General features: G+C 53.0%; 1 protein-coding gene across 1 annotated transcript; it reads left to right on the top strand.

The window, feature by feature from the left end:
* The first annotated feature begins 12,270 nt into the window (after positions 1 to 12,270).
* Positions 12,271 to 18,908, top strand: C16H1orf174 (chromosome 16 C1orf174 homolog). The gene is made up of 4 exons (XM_005903648.3): positions 12,271 to 13,071; positions 16,550 to 16,660; positions 17,417 to 17,890; positions 18,311 to 18,908. Exons 1-4 carry the CDS (start codon positions 13,057 to 13,059, stop codon positions 18,422 to 18,424), a joined length of 714 nt encoding a protein of 237 aa, XP_005903710.1. The 5' UTR covers positions 12,271 to 13,056; the 3' UTR covers positions 18,425 to 18,908.
* Positions 18,909 to 19,707: the final 799 nt, after the last annotated feature.

The raw sequence follows: 19,707 nt of genomic DNA, 5'->3' as shown, positions 1-19,707 counted from the left end.
GGAACCACATGGCCCTGACAGTCTGGGAATCCCTTAGCCCATCCTCTGTCCCCCAAACCTATCACCACAACAGTGTGAGTGGGCTGGGCTGGCGGCCTGGATGAGTGCCCCCAAGAAGCAGAGGAAGGAAGAAGGTTTGGGGCAAGAGGAAAGGAAGGAAAATCTGGTGGAGAAAAGGAAATAAACAGTAGCTGGAGCAGCAAACAGGCCCAGAATCGAAGCCCTGGGGAAGTACAGCCACCCACAGGGAGAGCTGGCAGACACGCATCAGGAGCCAGCCCACCAGGGGCTCTGGGACTGGGAAGCGCCTGAGTCACCCCGAGTTCTGTTTCCCCCTTCTCTGTGAACTAGGGATGTGGACCATCAGATTCCCGGGTGACCCCACAAAAGAGCAGGAGTTTCCAGAAGCCCAGGGGAGAGTGGGGCAGGGGAGGGAGGGACAGATGAAATTCCATCCGAGTCCTAAGACTCCATGCACTGAGGCCGGAGGCAAGGAGCCCTGCTCGCCCACCAGATGGGATGGCCTGTGCTGGCGAACTCAGGTGAGGGCCTGAGCCCCCACCGCCACACAGGAAGGTCCCTGGGCAGCAAAGGTGCTTGAAACGACCAGCAAAGGGGTCAGAGAAAAACAAACACCATCTGATATCACTTATAAGTAGAATCTAAAAAAAAGATACAAGTTAACTTATTTACAAAACAGACCCATAGACACAGAAGACAAATTTATCGTTAACAAAGGGGAAAGATGGAGGAGAGGGATAAATTAGGAGGTTGGGATTAACAAACACATGTTTCTAAACACATGTATCTAAAATGGATAACCAACAAGGATCTACTATATAGCACAGGGAACGCTACTCAATGTTCTGTAATAGCACACAAGGGAAGAGAATCTAAAAAGAATACATATAATATATATATATGTAATATATAATAGTATATACTATATTTTATATATAAATATATATATATATACACTTTGCTATATATATTGCTGAATCACTTTGCTATATACTGAAACTAGCAAACAATATAAGTCAACTATATTCAATAAAAATAAATTTTAAAATTAAACTAAAAAGAATTTGATCAGTTAGGAGCTTTGGATTAGCATGTATACACACTATTATATATAAGATAGATAACCAATAAGGACCTACTTTGTAGCACAGGGAACTGAATATTCTAATAACCTATATGGGAAAAGAATCTGAAAAAGAATAGATATATGTATGCATAACTGAATCACTTTGCTGTACACCAGAAACTAACACAACATTGTAAATCAACTGTACTTCAATGTTTTAAAAGTATATGAAAACAAAGACCAGCAAAGGAGGGGGGCTGAGCCAGCCCCAAGCTGGAGGCAAAACTCCAGGCAGCAGCAGATCAGCACTCCCTCACCAAGAAACCCCTATGAGGCACAGAACTGCAGGGACCCCGAGGGAATCCACATGACCACCAAACCAGAGGGCAGGCGGGGGCACGGGCGTCCTTGCAGGCACCGCCCGGCAGGCCAGCTCCACTCCTGACAGCTCCATGCTGGAAGCAGCTGCCGCTTCTTTTTAACTCATTTTTAATTCTCTCAATTCACTCCCTGGCGTTCGCCAAGGTGTTGGGAGCCTGAGAGGCGGAAATGCACATTTTCTAAAGAAGTAGGGCTGCTCACTCTGCACCCAGCCTGCCAGAGGGGCCTGAAGGTCGTGAGAAAAACAGCCACTTTCTCTGCCCCACTTGCTTGCCTGCACCCACCGCCCTCCTAAGAGCAGGGCCGGCCCGGAGCCACCACCTCCACCTCCGTTCCCTGTCTCATCCTGCCCCCTGGTGTCGAGGACCCGAGACACCAGACCTGGTGGGTAAGGTGGCCCTGCTGCTCCCAGCGGCCCACCCTCCCTCACCCCGCGCTCGCACCCAGCCCTCCCCAGGGACAGGTCCCTCCACTGAAGAGCCCCAGCGGGTGGAGAAGCAGGGGCATCGGGCCCAGATCCCGCCTAGGCCCTCCGTGCTCTGTGGTCTTGGGCAAGTCACACCCCACCTCTGGGCCTGTTTCCAGGTGTAAATGGGGCCTGGAGAGAAGCTGTCTCGTGGAGGGCGTGAGAAGACAGGCAGGGAATTCTCGGAAGAGGCTTAGAGCTGTCCAGGTACCCACGGATACGCTCAGAAAACTTAGGAGCCTCACCAGACCCATCCCATCAGCATGGAGCTCAGGTGCCAGAACGCCCCCAATGTCAACACAACTTGGTTATTCACTCAGTTGTTACAGGGGACCTGGCAGGGCCCGCGCTCCTGTCCAGCACATCCCACCAAACCTGTGTCAGCTGCCGTTGCAGATGGACACCCTATTCTCTGCAAAGCTGAAGCTCTCTTGCTGGTCAGAAGTTGGGGGGAACCGTGTCTGCAGAGCTGGGGCACCCGGCCCCTCTGATGCCTTCACCTCCATATCCCTGCCATCCCCATGAGACCTCCCCAGGATCTGAGGCCAAGATGTAGCCTCCCTGCGTGACTCAGCACCCCAGCCCCAGCCTTGGGTGTGATGCTGCACACTCACCACACAGATAAGTGTCCATGGCACAAATGCAGCCCAGGTGGGAAGGCTTGAGAGGTAGACGGGCACCCCCTGACCTGGACCATGGGGCCTCAGACGCTATTTCCAAGAGTCAGAGGTACCTGACGCTGAGCGTCCTGGCAGTAAAGAACCAATCACTGGGAAACTCAAGCAGAAAAGATCACTGTTAGGACACAGCTCTGCCCTGTGGGTGATACAGAGCAACTACCGACTCAGGAGCTGCCATGCAGGGAACCATCAAAACTTTACTGACCTGAAAATACGTTATTTTTTAAAATTCCAGGCAGAAAATGAAGAGCAGACAACAACATCTCTTTGGGGATATGGATAATTAACTTCTCAGCAGACAGCAGAGGCTGCCCTCCGGTCTGGATGAGGAGCTGGGTTCATTCTGGGTCTGGCCAGAGAAAGGAGCCTCGCTCCAGTCCCGGTGGCTGTGGGGAGGAACAAGGCTGTACCAGGCAGCCTGGGGTCCCATTTTCGTGGTTTCCGCTAGATGACAGGAGTTGCCTTACAAATCATGCCGCGGCCATCGCTGGGCGCCCTCTGCAGCAGCACAAATATTAAAACATCGTTATCTACAAGCCCCGCTGCTGGAAGATTGCATCCTCAAACCAATGGCATCAAAAAAAGTAAATTAAAAATTATTCAAAAGAACATTTATCTCTCACTGAGAAATGGGTAGGGTGCCTCTTTTTCTTCCTGAGAGGAAAAATGTTCTATAAAACCTTTTCCTTTGTAATCAGGTACATACAGACAATAGGCATTCGTTCCAGGGAATTCAACAGAAATCAGGAAAAAAAATAGATAAGAAATTTCCAACCAGCCTATGAAAGGAGGAGTTGCAGACCCACAGGGCAACATTTTATTTCATTTCCCCCCACTCTGCCTGTGTGTGTTAATGAATTTAATCTGGCTTTTGTCCCCCACTTCCAGCAATCACTCCTAAGATATCTTGCCTCATAGGAGTATCTTTGCTTTCCTGGGGGCCTCTGTTCACCATTAATGGGCCAATAATGGGCTTCCCAGGTTGCGCTAGTGGTAAAGAACCCATCTGCCAATGCAGGAGACATAAGAAACTCGGGATCAATCCCTGGGTTGGGAAGATCCCCTGGAGAAGGAAATGGCAACCCACTCCAGTATTCTTGCCTGCAGAATCCCCATGGACAGAAGACCTTGGTGGGCTACAGTCCATGAGGTTGTAAAGAGTCAGACATGACTGAAGTGACTGAGCACGCAATGTGATATAGGGTGGGGAACAGCTCACCTGGAAGGCTCAGGGTGGGGCTGGCTGGGCCAGAAGGACCAACCTCTTGATTCAGGGTGGGGGGCAAGGGTATCGGTGGAGACTGAGGCCAATGATGCAGGAAATCAATCATCAATCAAAAATCAGTTGACTGGAGGCCTACCCAGTAAGGGCATGGGACACTGAGGTGCAGGAGAGCACTCTACCGGGAGGGCACTCCTCCTCAGGTACTTTCCTAGGACTCTGCCTGGGCATCTCCTCCTTTGGTTGATCTCAACCTGCATCTCTTCCATGAAAAAATGAAACCGAATCCTGAGGATCATACCTCTCATGAGCTCTGTGATTCCTTAAGGAGAATCAGCAACTTGGGGTGGTCCTGGGGGCCCCCAACCTGCAACTGAATGAGGCCTTGAGTCCTTTGACTTTGGCTTCCCAGGTGGCGCTAGTGGGGAAGAATCCACCTGCCAATGCAGGAGCCATGAGAGACTTGGGTTCGATCCCTGGGTCAGGAAGATCTCCTGGAAGAGCATGGCAACCTATTCCAGTGTTCTTGCCTGGGAAATCCCACAGATAGAGGAGCCTGGCTGGGTAGAGTCAGACACAACTGATCATGCATACACACTGAACTCTCCAGGACGTGTTCGTGTGTGTGTGTGTGTGTGTGTGTGTGTGTGTGTGTGGAAGGGAGGACAGAGATGAGTTTCTGTCCCAACCTGGATCCGATACAGATCTGCCTTCTGGAATATGGAAGTTAGTGATCCTGGGACTGGCAACTCCAACAGAAAAGATCATCCCCACCTTTTCACCTCTAAGCTCGTGCCAACTGCATTAGCTTGAAACGTTCCCAGATTTCCAGATGGTTCAGTCATAAAAGACTCAATAAGGCATAAACCTTCTGAGCTGCTCCCTGTCCACAAGCCAGCACCCCACAAACTGAGACGTGTTTGGAGACCAGACAACAAAACAGGTTCCCCCTCCCGTTTTGTGCCCAGACTGAAAAGAGGGTTGGCTCAAGGCAGGAGGGGAGCCCACGGCCGGGTGAGACAGGTGAGACTGCAGAGAACCGGGCAGCCAGCCAGCCATGGCCGAGGCACCCCTGAGAAGCAAGGTTATGTCCACGACATCGGCTCACACCTGCTAGCTGCTGAGCAGGAGCCACAGGTAACCCTGGCTGTACCACTTCAATCTGTGCACGGTAACACTTACCCGGCACTGAACTGCCTCAGAATGCAGGGACCTGAATCTGCTCTGGATGGTTAGGAAGCAGCATGACGGGGACACCAGCGCAGGCGGGGATGCGAGGAGGCAGATGCCCTTCAAGGACATGGGGATTCCTGCGGGCACAGGAGCCAGCTGGTGTGGGCAGGGCGGCCACGTGTCACTGTACTCCCTGTGCCCACGGATCAGGGAAGACCCCGCTCACCAGCGTGGGGTGGGGGCCCTTTTGGCATCCCTTAGGACCCCTGCAGACTCATGCAGGTTATGTTTCTGTGAATAAACCCCCTCCCCTATCGAGTAACTTTCTCCCTCTCTGAGTCTGGCCACCAGCCACTGGGAAGGGGAAACAGATGAGGTCCCAGAGACCTTGTTTCCAAGCTGCTGGTGCAAAACCTCCCTGCCCCACCCACATCACTGAGCAAACCTGCATATGCACGGCTTTCAAGTCTTTCTAGAGGCTGAGGGTATCTGGAAGGAAGGCTTCACAAACTGCAGTCCTGGGTCCCCCCACCCCACCCCAGGCAGGCACTCCCATCGCCCTGCTGCCCCTCAGAGGGCCTTCATCACCTTTCCCGACAGCAGGGGCGGGGGTGGCACCTTGAAACCTCTCTGCAGCCCAGGCGGAACTTGGTGGACCTGGACTCCGATGAAATTTAGCCCCTTGAGACCCAGACTTGAGGTCAACTGTTTCCCGTGCTAACTGACTCCGTGTCCAACCAGAATGTGATGTCAGTGAGAACCACAGTCACCACCAGCCTCTCCTGGTGGCCTTCCCCATATCACGTTGGAAAAGCAGGGTCCTGTGATGCTCAGGCTGGGATGCAGGCAATGCCCAGAACTCAGCACCTTATAAGCGTATTAACCCCACGCTTAGCCCACACACAACCACACAGCGAGGAGGGAGAAAGCACTGAGCTAACAATGCAAATTCACACCTTTGGCAGCTATTCCTAATGTGTCACTGACGTTTGTTTAGCCAAACGAGCTGAGGGGGCGATGGAAGACACCTGGGAGCGAAAGCCAGGAGTAAATCTGCGGCGACAGACGAATTCACACTTTCCCTCCTGGCCTGAGCATCCCCGTTAAATGTGACCATGAGCTAAGGTCCACGACCCCCACCCTGGCCCAAGGGCCTGGAGCTCTCAGAATAGACCTTTTCTCCTTTGTGTCTTCCTTCCTGCTGGCCCAAAGGTCCTCATAAAACAGCACTTTCTCTGTCTTACTGGAAATTTAGCCTTTTCCAGGCTCTGCAAATCCCTGGGTTTTTACTCAAAGGCCATGATCACTGTGATGCCCATGCCCAGCGAACAGCTTTGTCCCAACACAGCCAACTAGAACTTCCAGGCCAGGACACAGTCCTAAATGTCCCACTTGGATTGTGGTTCCATTAATACCCTCGGGCAGTGTGCTCCACGTGTTGTCAAGGTAAATGGGGATCACAGCAGTTCTCAAAGCAGCAGCTTGGTGGTACCTCTGCCCTGGCTTGCAGTAAACGTCTGCGGTTCCCCGAGATCCCAAGCCCCCTAGCTTCACGGGAGCCCCCCACCCCTTACAGCTGTCAGCCGAGCTGTGTGATGTGGACACAGTATTTCTTACAGCGCTGAAGTGCGGTACACACACAGAGCTCTGTAAATGTTGGATGAATGAAACGAATGGTACCGATGGCAGTTACAGTGCGATCGGAAGGCCTCCGGGGACCAGCCCTGGCTGATCCTGATGAATTTCTAGCCATTTGATGTCGATGCAACTGGAGGCATCAGGAGGATTTTGCCTCATATACATTTACATCCTGACTACTTCCTAAGACGATTCAGAGTTGCTAGCAGTAAAAACAGAAGCACAGTTAGATTTTTTTTAGAACACACACATGATTAATTGAAGATAAAAGACAGCAGCCCAGCATGGAAAGCCAAGTGAACAAGGAAAAACAAGATCAAGAAATTCTGAATAAGGACGCCTCCAAGTTTCCTGTCAGGGAGGAAAAGAGAAGTGGGGAACAGCCATGAGCTGGGGTAGGGCGCCCTCACACAGGTCTCTCCGTGGATCCTGAATTTGCTGAAATGTGAACTTGTGTAATAGACCCACCGTTGACCCCTCTTCCCAGTAGTTTGTAGGGGATTTGAAGCAGAAAATGACCTCTTATTCTCAAAGGCTTTAATGTCACAGACTGATTAGCCTGCAAAGCAGCTGATGGAAGCTGCACTGATATTTAACTACCAGCAAGACCTTATATAGGGCATCCCTGGGCTCCCACACCCACAGATTGTTGTTCAGTCATTTGGTCATGTCTGACTCTTTGCAACCCTGTGGAATGCAGCATGCCAGGCTTTCCCGACCTTCACCATCACCAGGAGTTTGCTCAAACTCATGTCCATTGAGTGGGTGGTACCATCCAACTATCTCATCCTCTGTTGTCCCCTTCCCCTCCTGCCCTCAGTCTTTCCCAACATCAGGGTCTTTCCCAGTGAGTCGGCTCTTTGCATCCAGCATCACCTCCTCCAGAAAGCCTTCCCTGACCATCCTGCCTCCACAGAGACTGTTTTCTGCACAACACTAGTGGCCCTTTGGAACTTGTTGGCACTTTATCTGCTCACAGGAGGTATGTGCACCTCTTGTGAGCCCTGCAGGACTCTGAGCCTGCACCTCCTTGTTAGTCTTCATGTCCTGAAGCTGCCTGGTGCCTGGTAGGACCTTGGCAAATTTGCGTGTAATTGACTCGTTCAAGGAATTAGACGGCTGCACAGCTGTAGCGCTGTGATTGTTCAACTGAGTCAGGCAGGAGAGGTGAGCTACTAAGGAAACTGTCTTTCAGGTCAATCAAAACGTTAAAAATCAGGCTGTGAGCTTTTTCTTTTTTCTAATCACTGCTGAAAGTTATCACATTTTTTTTCCTTCGTAGGCTTTTAAAAGAGAATTTTTAGGCTCACAGAAAAATTGAGGGGAATGCACAGAGATTTTCCACGTACCTCCCACCATCAGCATCCCCACCTGAGGGACACATTTTTTACAATACATGAACCTAGGCTGACATGTCATTATCACCCAAAGTCTACAGTTTACATTAAGCCTCACTCTCGGTGCTGTACATTCTATGGATTTGGACAAGTTTATAATGATAACGGGGTTCCCTGGTGGCTCAGCTGGTAAAGAATCAGCCTGCAATGTAGGAGACGAGGATTCGATCCCTGGGTCAGAAAGATCCCCTGGAGAAGAGACAGGTTCCCCACTCCAGTATTCTTGGGCTTCCTGGTGTCTCAGATGGTAAAAAAAATCTGCCTGCAATGCGGGAGACCTGGGTTCAATCCCTGGGTTGGGAAGATCCTCTGGAGAAGGGAACAGCAAGCCACTCCAGTATTCTGGCCTGGAGAATTCCATGGACAGAGGAGCCTGACAGGCTACAGAGTTCATGGGGTCATAGAGTCAGACATGACTGAGCGACTTCCACTTTCGTAATGATACGGGCTTCCCTGGTGGCTCAGACGGTAAAGAATCCGCCTGCAAAGCAGGAAATGTGGATTCAATCACTGAGTCAAAAAGATCCCCTGGAGAAGGAAATGGTTACCCACTCAGTATTCTAGCCTGGAGAACTCCATGGACAGCGGAGCCTGCAGGCTACAAAGTCCATGGGGTCACAAAGAGTCAGACACAACTGAGCAACTAACAGTTTTCACTCTTTTTTCATAATGACACGCAGCCATCGCGATGATATTGTACAGAGTATTTTCAGAGCCCTAAAAATACTCTATGCTCTGCCTACTCATCTGTCCCCTCCCCAAGCCCCTGGCAACCACTCATCTTTTCACTGTCTCCATAGTTTTGCCTTTTCCAGAATGTTATATTGTGGGAACCACACAGTATGCAGCCTTTCAGATTGGCTTCTTTCACTTGGTAAAATGCATTTAAAGCATCTTCCTTGTCTTTTCAAGGCTTGGGAGCGCATTTCTTTTTAAACACTAAATAATACTCCATTGTCTGGACGCACTGTAGTTTATTATCCATTCACCTCCAGAAGGACATCTTGGTTGCTTCCAGGTTTTAGTGATTGTGAATAAAACTGACATAAACATCATGTGCAGACTGAGTGTGGACACAGGCTTTCAGCTCCTCTGGGTAACTACCAAGGAGCATGGTTGCTGGGACGGATGCTAAGACTCTGTCTGGGTTTGTTGGAACCTGCCCAGCTGTTTTCCAGCGGCTGCACTGTGCTTCAATCCCTCCAGGAACGAATGAGAGTTCTTGCTGCTCCACGACCTACTGTGAGGTTGTTTTTTTTTTTTTTTTCCATCTTTCTTTTAAATATAAAGGGTCAGGGTATCAGAGACAACCCCTCATCATATAGGCCAGTATCTGCTGGGAGTAACTAGACACACTCCAGATTAGGGGTGGCCTCAGTTAATGAACCGACAGACTGCTAATCAGTGGAAAATTCTCTTCTGATTTCTCGCCTGCCCTGTGGTGTTCATAAAATGCAGATACTGAGCTGTGGACACACAGGTGTTTCAGCAGTGAGACTGTGTCTTCGTTGAGAAGACAAAGTTTCCTTGGGATCTTCCATCCTCAGCTTCTTCTGATGCTTCATCACCACCATCTATCTTTTGTTCAGTGCTTCCCGAGTCCCTGCCAGCATGTCCCAGCCACGGGCCAGGGTCCTAGGACATCGTTGTGAGCAGGACACAGTCCCTGCCTTCAGGGAGCTTGCGATCCACCTGGGGGACCAACCACCAACGAGAACCAGCATCCTGCCATCATGAGACACCCCTCTCAGGGCCCCTAACCCTGAAAGGGCAGGGGGTACAGCCGTTGAGCAAGAAAAAGAGACACCAAGGGCGCCGAGGAACCCAGAAGGATGCTCCAAGACATGATTTTGATTCTGTGTTCTCTGTGTGCCTTCCAGGATGGATCACATCCTGAAATGGCAGCTGGGGAGGTGGGGAGAGCAGAGAGTCCAAGCACGGCTCCTCCACCAGGGCAGAGCCTCAGGAAGGGTGACCCTCTGCCCAGGTGGGGGCTCCTCCATGATTCCTCCTGGGGAACCTGAGAGGTGCTTGGGTCCTGGAGGAAGAGGTGACTCCTGATCCACTCCCACTCTCCAAGGAGTCTTACCTGACCCCGCGTGGGTCTGACATCCCAGCTGCTGCCCCTGTGTGGCTTCTCCCTGTGGCCTCTTGCTCCAACACAGACTGATGGCTCCTTGTGTGATTATTCCACCAGTGCCCAACCCCCTGCAGGGCCAAAACACTAAAAGGCAGGCTCCGTATGAGCTCACCACCACTGCCACCCCAGGCCCAGCTTGCTGCCGGCCACGAGAGAAGCTCAGCAGACACATGGAGTGAGCAAGTGCAGGTGTGTGCCATGTGGTGCTCCCAGAGAGAGGGCAGAGCCAGCTGGCACCGTGTCCTGGAGCAAGAGTGCATGATGCTAAAAAACAATTGGCAGACTGACTTCCAGTGGTTAAGACGCCAAGCTCCCAAAGCGAAGGGCACAGGTTCAATCCCTGGTCGGGGAACTAAGATCCCACATGCCCCCACAGCATGACCAAAAAAAAAACCCAATTGGCAGACTTAATTTGGGGGTTTGAGGGGGAACATTTAGTAATGTCCCCCAACCAAGAAACTGAATCTGAGTTGAGCTTTAAGGAATGAATTTGCTGAACACAATGGGTGGGGGCTGGGGAGAAACTTTTCCAGGTGGAAAGAACAGAGCATGCAGGGCGGGGGCACACAGGGGAGTGGGGTGCACAGCAGAGCAGGAGGGGGTGTACAGCAGGGCTAAATGGATCCAGACAGGGAGCAGCGGTGGGCAACCTCACAGCGCCTCCTGTGCACTTATTCAACCAACACTCATTGAGTAGCCGCTGAGCCAGGCACTGTGCTGGGCCATGCAGGTCAATTAGGACTGTTGGTCTTCATTCTAGAAGCGGTGAGAAAGAGCTGAAGAGCATTAGCAGAGGGGCAGGTCACCGTGGATCAACGACCATTCTGGCTGCCAAAGCAAGAGGAGAAGGGAGACGGGGAAAGTTCACTGAAGGACTCGGGCAGTAAGGGCCTTGGGGTCAGGCCTGAGCGGCTGGGCGGCTGGAAGTACCACTCACACAGACTAGGGGAAGGAGCGCGGTGAGGGAAGAGCTGAATGTGTCAGCAACAAGAGCCCAAGAGCACCTTAGGGAGGTTAAACCAGGGTGACACTGAGAGGATGTGGTCCAGCTCATCTCAACTGACATTAACCATAACCACCTGGAGCCAAACACTGGCTTGTGACCATCAACCCCAGGTTAATGAGAACTCAGAGCCCTTAAGGAGCCCGAAGTAGAACCATAGAACCTAGCTTATTATGAAACCCACTCCAGTGAAAATGGGACGTTCATGCTCAGTCCTGTCTGACTCTTTGCAACTCCATGGGATTTCCCAGGCAAGAATACTGAAGTGCGTTGCCATTTCCCTCTCCAAGGGATCTTCCCCACCCAGGGATCAAACCTCCATCTCTTGTGTCTCCTGCATTGGCAGGGGAAATTTTTACCATTGTGACATCTGGGAAGCCTGAAAATGGGACAGGTTAGGTATTTAACACTGTATCACTTTGCTTCTTTCTTAGCAGCTGACAGTGATTATGTTCGCTTCCTCTTCAAATGGATTTCCTGCCAGTCTGCATTAGTCTTTTTTCCCTTCCCTGTGCACCATGGGGAATAACCCAGTGAGAAGCAGGGGACTGGGAAGGAAGACGGACAGGCCAGGTGGGTTAGCTTGTGCAGGAGTGTGCAGTGTGTACCCTAGGACTTGATGCACCGCGGAAGGCAAAGCCCCAAGTGCAGTCTATGGGAAGGGGCTCCCCCTAATAACAAAAGTCAGATTTCTAAAGACTAGACAGTCTGCAGGGCTTTTTGGAGGATCCTGAGGGACCCTGCTTTTTATGTACTCAAAACGGGCATCGACTGTTTTTCCAGGCTTCGGGGGTCATTCCGTCACAGCAGAGCATGAAACCTTTGGCAGAGCCAGGGGACCACATGAGTGAGGGTCCCTCGAGCGGTACACACGTCAACCTTTACACTTTTAAGTGCAAAATCGAATGTTTCTGATAAAACTGCCTGATGTAAATGTTCTCAGCTGTTAGAATAATAATAACAAAAGTACACAGCACAGTCGTTTATTCTGCGTCCCTGATGAGAAGGTGGGCGGTTCCCGGAAGGAGCCTCTCGCGGGCACAGAGGCTGGTGTCTCCCGGCTCTGGAGGCCCGAAAACCCGGCAGACTTCAGCCTCGTCCGTGGACCTGGCCCCGTGGCGCCGACGCCCGCGCCCGAGACCCGGGACCCAGAAGGCAGGTTCCCGCCCGTCGGCCGCCGCTAGGTGGTGCGGCCTAGCGCGGGGGGCTCCACCCGGGAGCTCCACCCGAGGGTGGCCGCCCCGGAGCTCGCGGCAGGAGAGGCCGCCGCCTTCCGAGCCCCCGCGATCGGGCTCGCCGTGCAGCCCCGGGCCCGCCCCGCCCCGCCCCGCCCCCGGCGGCGGGCAGTGCGAACACGGCCGGAGACGGCCTCGCGGGCCCACTTCCAGGGACTGTAGCATCGCGCCCGGAGCCCAGAAGACAGGGCCGGCACCGGGGAAATTCAGCTGCCCGACTCGCATGGAAGAGACCACCGCGCAGGACCTTCCCGCCCACCTCCACGCTCGTGGCCAGGGACAGCAGCCAGGGTCCCTCAACCTGGTCGCCACCGCCCCACTTAAACATGGAGACCGCAGAAACGGAGGCGCCCCTTATAATCATGGCCGCCGCCCCACTTAAACATGGCGGCTGGAGAAACCGCAAGGGAGGAGCCCTTCACAAACATGGCCGTCTCCCCGCCCATACGTAAAACGCCGACTCTGTTGGGTCACATACCTGGGGACGCCGAGCTGTGATTGGCCAGTCTTCTGGTGGCGTCACACGCCGCGGCGCGAGCCAAGGGCCGCCGGATCTCTTCTCCGGTGGAAAGGATTAGGCTGGGCGCGGGGCCTTGGCTGCGGGGCTGGGAGCGGCAACGCGCCGCTCACACTCATGAGGAGCCGGAAGGTGAGGGGGGCGGAGGCCGCGTGGGAGCTGAGGCTGAGCCACTGGACGCCTCGGAAGGAGGGGGGAGGGGTCTACGCCTGTGTCTCGACCCCCGGAAGGGGTCTCCCAGGCCACGCCCCCCGGGAGGGGGGGTTCTCTCAGGCCACGCCCTTAGCCCCCTCCCCCCCCGCCCCCCCCCACACACAGAAGCACACACCAGACACACAGGCGCACGTACCCTACACCCCCCGGCTGGAGGGCTCTGAGAAGGATGTTCCCAGACAAAGTTCTGGAACGGGGGGCTCCCTCTCCAGAGCTAGTCTGAACCCCCGATACTCTGACGCTGCCCGGCCCGGAATCTGTCTGCCCAAGTTGGGGCACACGACGAGGGGTCCACCCCGGAGGGTGGAGAGAATTGAGGGGCGGTAGCTCCTGGTACTGGTTGCCGTCGGGCGGTCTAGGGCCCGGGACTGGATACGCCCTGCCTATGGAGGTGGGCCTCTTGGGGATGGGAGCCGCACCTGGGCTCTCCTGCTCTGTTCTCCTTTTTATTGTTTGTACCTTTGACTCCAAAGTGGATCTCCTGAAGACCCCATGTGGATGGCACTTTCCCAGTCTGACTTCCCTGCCTTGTGATGGACTGTTTAGCTCCGCCGCTTGGGGATTCCCAAGAATCCTCCTGCAATGCAGGAGGCGCGGGTTCCATCCCTAAGTGGGTAAGATCCCCTGGAGGAGGAGATGGCAACACACTGCAGTATTATTGCCTGGAGAATCCCATGGACAGAGGAGCCTAGAAAGAGTCGGACACGACTGAGTGAGCTCTTGCTGTTTGCAAGATCTTCCATAGTCCTTGAGTTGCAGCATTTGTAGTGTTGCATCTGACTGTAGATCTCTTTGCAGTTATCCTACTTGAAATTCAGTTATTTGAGATTGCTGGGTTTGTACATTGTTCTTCAATAAATTTGGGAAGTTTTCAGCCCTTATTTTTTCCAATATTTTTTGTACTCCTTTCTTCCTGGTACTCCCATTACATGTATGATGGTTCATTTAGTGGTCTCTGAGGCTCTCTCCATTCTATTTCATCCTTAATTCTCTTTGTTTTTCCGTTTGTGTAACCTAGCAATCTATCTTCAAGTTCTCTTATTCTTCTGGTCCATATCTATTCTTGAGCACTGCCCACTCCAAACCCACCAGTGAATTTTTAATTTCAGCTATTGTAATTTTCAACTCCTGAGTTCCCATTTGGTTTTTTTATAATGTCTGTTTTTTTTTTTTTTTTGATAATCTCTTATTTGGTATGAAGTCATTAAATCTTTAATCATGGTTTCTCTTAGTTCTTGAACATGTTTAAAATGGCTAGCTTGAAGTTCTTCTTTGATAAATCCCGCATCTGATCACTGTCACAGGCAGTTTCTTTTACTTGCAATTATTCTAGTGTTTGGGTCTACATTCCTGTTTCTTTGCATGCTTCCTAATTTTCTGTTGAAAACTGGACATTTTAGATACTATAGCAACTCTGGGTACTGGGTCCGCCACCCCTGCCCTGAGTGGTAACAAGCCCTCTGAGGAGCGGTTGCACCCTAGTATTTTAAGGACTATGTAGAAAGCACCTAGACGCACCTTGCTGCTACTGGAGGGCCTACACAGCACACACCCCAGAACCCAGCAGGGTCTTGGCTCAGTCCCCCTGACAAGCCACCAGGGCTTTCATGTGGTAACTCTGGTGGCAGAGCAGGGAGAGGGGCTCCAATGAGTGTGTGACCCAAGCAGGGTTCTCTCCCGAGTTTGAAGTGGGAGTGCTGCTCCTTTTAAGGCTGTTCAGCACGAGCAGAACCTGAGCATCAACACTTGGGTGATGGCAGCTGTCACGAGGGCCAGTCCATTTCCCTCACACCCCACCTTGAGAAAGCCAGTGTGACCCGGGATCAATACGTTTGGAGTTGGACTCTTAACTGTGAGACCTATTGGCGTCATGTCTGGGGCTCTAAAGAGCTCCAGTGCCACTGTCCTTTATGTCTCAGTGCAGAAAAGAATTCAGCAAGAGCAAAGTGATGGATAAGAAGTGATTATTAGAATGGATGCTTGTGCGGTTTACGAGTGGGTGGAAGAGGGGGTGTTGTACCCTGAGAACTTAGGCTTTAGTTTCATAATCAAAGGAAAAGTGGACAGGGAGAGAAGAACTTTGTCTTCCTTGAGTAGACATCATGCTTCCATCATCAGCTCCTCCTCCAGGCTGAGCAGGGGAGTTTTCTTGTCCCTATATGGTCAAGCAAGGTCCACAAATTATTGTTTTGTGTATGCAGAGAGCACATCCTAGGGATCGTTACCTTACTGAGCTCACTGGGCAGGACATGGGGCTCACGTCACCACTGTTTTATTGTCTGGGGGCACGTCTTATACTTCTGTCTCATGGTTTTGTTGCTAAGCAAGCCTGCTTTCTCGAGTAATTGCTGACTTAACGGGGGTCTTTTCCGTATTTTTTCCATTTACAATCTCCTAGTGGGATTCTCCAGGCAAGGATACTGGAGTGGGTTGCCATGCCTTCCTCCAGGGGATCTTCCCAACCCAGGGATCCAACCTGTATCTCTTATGTCTAAGGCTCTGCGGGTGGGGGTGGGGGTGGGGCGGGGCAGGGATGGATGAGAAGCTGCTGTTAAAGGTTTCTCAAGGAGCTTGTGTGATTTCTGATCTCTCCTCCACTTTGGCACGTGTTGCCCCCCATCCAGCTGGTCGGTGTCTCCAGGTCTCGATTACGGTGACTGGGGCTGTCTAGCTTGCCCTCCACGACTCCCTCCTCCCAGTCACCCACCTCTCTCACTTTCAAGTTCTCACCTGAGCTTTCGTGTGTTGTTTGCTAAGTGTCTAAGTGTCCCCATCCTGGAACAGAGAAAGCAGTTAGTGAAGAAGCGGGTGAGACTCACATAAAGCCCGGTCTCATCTTCATTTTGACAGACGTGCAGGTTGTTGGCTCCAGGGAAGCTGAGGGATGCCCGGGGCGGGAACTCCCTTGTCATCTTTGCTGCTTTTCTGAAAACCTAAAATTACTCTTAAGTAAAATGATTGTAAAGTAATTAACCTCCAATTAAAATAAATAAATTTAAATTTAAAAAAAAGGAATAACAGTGGTAATACTGATTAAAAAAAGAAATGATTGTAAGCTTTATTGTTTTAATTAATCTTTTCCTTATTACTAGAAGACTTGATTTGCCTTCTTAGCGAGGTGGCGGTGGGGTGGTTTGTCAGCATCGAGGTCTGTCCACCAGCAGCTGGAGCGCCTTCAAGCCAATGAGATTGGGACCCCTCCCCTGAGATTTCAAGGAGGGGGCATGGAGGGGTGTCTTTTGCTTTTTTTGCTTTTTACCAAGAACTCGGGACACCCTGTAAAAGTTCAAGAACCTTCTGAGCAGGGACACAGGCTGCTGTCTTTCCACAGTCAGTAAAAACATGGGGGCGGGAGGGGCCGTCTCTGAGTCTCTGACTGGCCTCTGTTCTGGCTCAGCTGGCAGGTGGAGTGCGGTCCTCAGCGCGCCTCCGAGCCCGGAGCTGCTCAGCTGCGTCAGCCTCAGCCCAGGATACCCACGTCACCACGTCTGCCCAGACAGCATGTCAGGTGAGCCTCACCCCTCAGAGACAGGACTGGATGGAGTGTCTACCTTTCCATGAGACATGTTGCATTAGAAAGCCTGGGGCGAGGCCAACAGACCAGCATGAAGGTCACGGTGCTGGGACCGTGGGAGGATCCACCTCAGGGCTTGTGCTGCCCTCTGAGGGCAGTGGGCTCAGCAGCCTCTGCCAGGCAGCCTGAGCGACGTGGGCACGGGCTGTGCTGCTCCCCACTGTGGGCAGGTGAGGAGGGAGGGGGCCCGTGTCTGCCGTCCAGGGTCTTGCAGGCTTGGCAGCCAGGCAGCCCCAGCTCCTGGAGCTGCTCCCTGAGCCACAGCCTGGGGTCTGGCTGGACTGGGTCTCACAGCCGCACCGGCCCATATCTCCCAGGGCACTGCTCCTTAAAGCTGCGCTGAGTCAAGTCCCGTTCCTGCGCCCGGGACACAGAGCTCTGTCTCCTGGGAGCCCACGTCCCAGCAGAGACAAATGGAAACTGGTTCTTGGGTTGTCGTTTCACTTGTCACAGCACCCTTCGGGGGCAGCACTGGGCATGTCTGGACTCTCTCCCAGCCATCCATCTGGACGCTGCCCCTTCACTGGAAACCATGAAAGGACCCTGTCCTCGAAGCTGTGGTTCCAGCAGGGACACTGTCGGCCAGGAGCAGGACAGACAGCCTCCAGGGTTGAGGCGTGTTAATTATATGCCATCTGCTTTGTACCCCAAAACATGTCTGGTGTCCCCTTGCATGTTCTCTCCTGACAGACTCCCTCATCACACAAAGCCACCGACAGGCGGACGTCCAAGAAGTTCAAGTATGACAAAGGTCATCTTGTGAAGTCAGAACTCCAGAAACACCGGAGTGACAGCGCTGCCACGCCCTCCGAGACCCCGAGTACACACGAACCTTTGGCGTCGGCCGAGGATGGGGCCTCGCTTCTGGGAAAGGAAGCTGGCGGCTCCACTCCCCAGGGGACAGCTGGTCCCCTCCCAGGGCGCTGTGGAACCGAGAGCGATGCCAGCCCGGCAGAGACTGAGAACGAGCCACTCCCACCGAGACATGGGGCCCCTGTGGGAGGAGAGTCCAACGGTGGCTGCCCCGCTAGGGACGGGGCGGCACTGGACCTGGAGCAGGGCCCTGGGGCCCCACTGCTCATGGACGGCAGCGCCCTTCTGGACGACGATAGCAACCAGCCAATGCCTGTGAGCCGCTTCTTTGGAAATGTGGAGCTCATGCAGGTAAGGCCAGTGCTTCTCTCCCACTCAGGACGGGCATCCCCAGCAGACCGCACGCTGGGTCCTGACCTCTGTCCTCACGTGTGCACGCTGCTTGGTGCGGATCACACACAGTAAGAACTCTCACTGGGGAGGAGAGAGCAAAACAGATGCCAATTTGGGGCCCCACCCCCCTAAGTCCCAGAACTGATGCCCTGGTGAGTGCAGGTGTGGGCAGGCCTGGCCCTGTGTGCGTCTGGGCCCTGCTGTGCCGTAGGAAGTCGTGGCCGTGGCCTATGGTTCTCAGGGCAGCTGCCCACACTTGCCGGGCTGGCTCCTGCCTTTAACCCAGTGCCTCTCCTTCCCTCCATCATGCAGAGGGGAGTTGAGCCCACACGGGGCTGGAGCCAAGGGGCTTATGCCAGGTGTTTTCTTCCCTCCAAGGACCTCCCGCCAGTGTCTTCATCCTGCCCTTCCATGAGCAGACGCGAATTTAGGAAAATGCATTTCAGAGCCAAAGACGACGAGGAGGATGATGCCGATGGTGCGGAAACGTAGAGGGTGAGAGGCACACGCTGATTCTCTGCACGTCTAGTACCATTGACAATGATGATTTTGCAGATTACGGGGTTTATTCAAAACACGTCTCCAAGAGGACGTGCTCATAATCAGCACTCAGCGCTGACCCACACAGGTGGGCAGTCCCTGCGGGAGGCTGGTGCACGGGGGCTGAACGTCCTCAGGTATAAAGCTGCTGTTTCCACGGTGATGTGTTTTCTCCCATCTCTACACGTGGTGGTGGGTTGAGCAAACTTCTCTCATAAATGAGAGACATCTCTGTCAAGAAAACTCTTCACTCAAGCTCTCTACTTTTGATAACATGCAGGTTTATTTTCCATAATCAAAATTTGATCATTCTTATGACTGATTCAATGCCGGTTCTTAAAGAACTCTCCTTATTTCCATACACAAAGTTTATGTTTACCTTGGACATTTAGCAAAATCCATATGGAAAAGAAATAAAATATATTTTGAAAATGTTCTTAAGGAAGTTTTCTGTCCCTTGAGCTGTATTCCTTCCATGAGAAAGCTCATTCTGTCCTGTCTTCTTTGCTCAAGGCTGGCTTGGCCCTCGGGTCCATTCAGCAGCTGGAGGCTGGGGGTGGGTTGGGGGGGCGCCCTGGGTACAGCCCCCCAAGCTGAGAGCACAGGGCTGTGGACTGGAAAGGACACAGCCCCTCTGGTGAGGCCGTGGGGTCTGTGAGGTGGCAGGTGTTGGGTGCGTCCCTCGCCCGTGTAGTGGGGGGTCGCTGTCTGGCGAGGCCATGCTCTTTGTGGTGCGGGGTTGCTGGGCACCACTGCCCAGCTGAGCTAAACCGCCAGGGTCCTCGTGTCACGGGGCACCTGGGTCACATCCCTCCCAGTGGGCTCTGGAGAGGGACGGGGCCTGCTTGTCTGCCACCACCTCCTGTCACTGGCTGCTGGCAGAGGACACCAAGGCCAGGGACAAGGAGGGCGTCCAGGAGGAAACCTGTCCTGAGTGACTGGCACAGGAGGGGAGCGGCCTGCAGTCCCAGAGGCCGAGCTAGGTTTGCGTGAGTGAGTAGCAGTCTCGCTATTTCTGGGCTGGTAGACACTCCTGGCTCAGTCATGATGGCCGCTAGACTCCATCCCCCTCAGACGTCCTGTGAACTACGTTTGGGAGCAAAATGGAGTTAAAGTACCCAGTGAGGCCCCACACTGTCCTTGACAGTCCACAAAGCTGCCCCGAGGTGCCTGTCACTGCAGTCACTCTGCCTCCATGAGACCGCTGTCCCATCGGCAGCCGTGACGGCCCCTGC

The sequence above is a fragment of the Bos mutus genome, chromosome 16, assembly GCF_027580195.1.
Source record: "Bos mutus isolate GX-2022 chromosome 16, NWIPB_WYAK_1.1, whole genome shotgun sequence".
Classification (NCBI taxonomy): Eukaryota; Metazoa; Chordata; class Mammalia; order Artiodactyla; family Bovidae; genus Bos; species Bos mutus.
Note: the sequence above shows the minus strand (reverse complement) of the source record. Positions and strands in the feature narration are given on the sequence as shown.

Bases quoted from the DNA above. Each gene is read 5' to 3' on its own strand.
- C16H1orf174 (XM_005903648.3), top strand. The intron at 16,661-17,416 runs GTGAGCCTCACC...CTCTCCTGACAG, and splicing joins CTGCCCAGACAGCATGTCAG to ACTCCCTCATCACACAAAGC. The intron at 17,891-18,310 runs GTAAGGCCAGTG...CTTCCCTCCAAG, and splicing joins GAAATGTGGAGCTCATGCAG to GACCTCCCGCCAGTGTCTTC.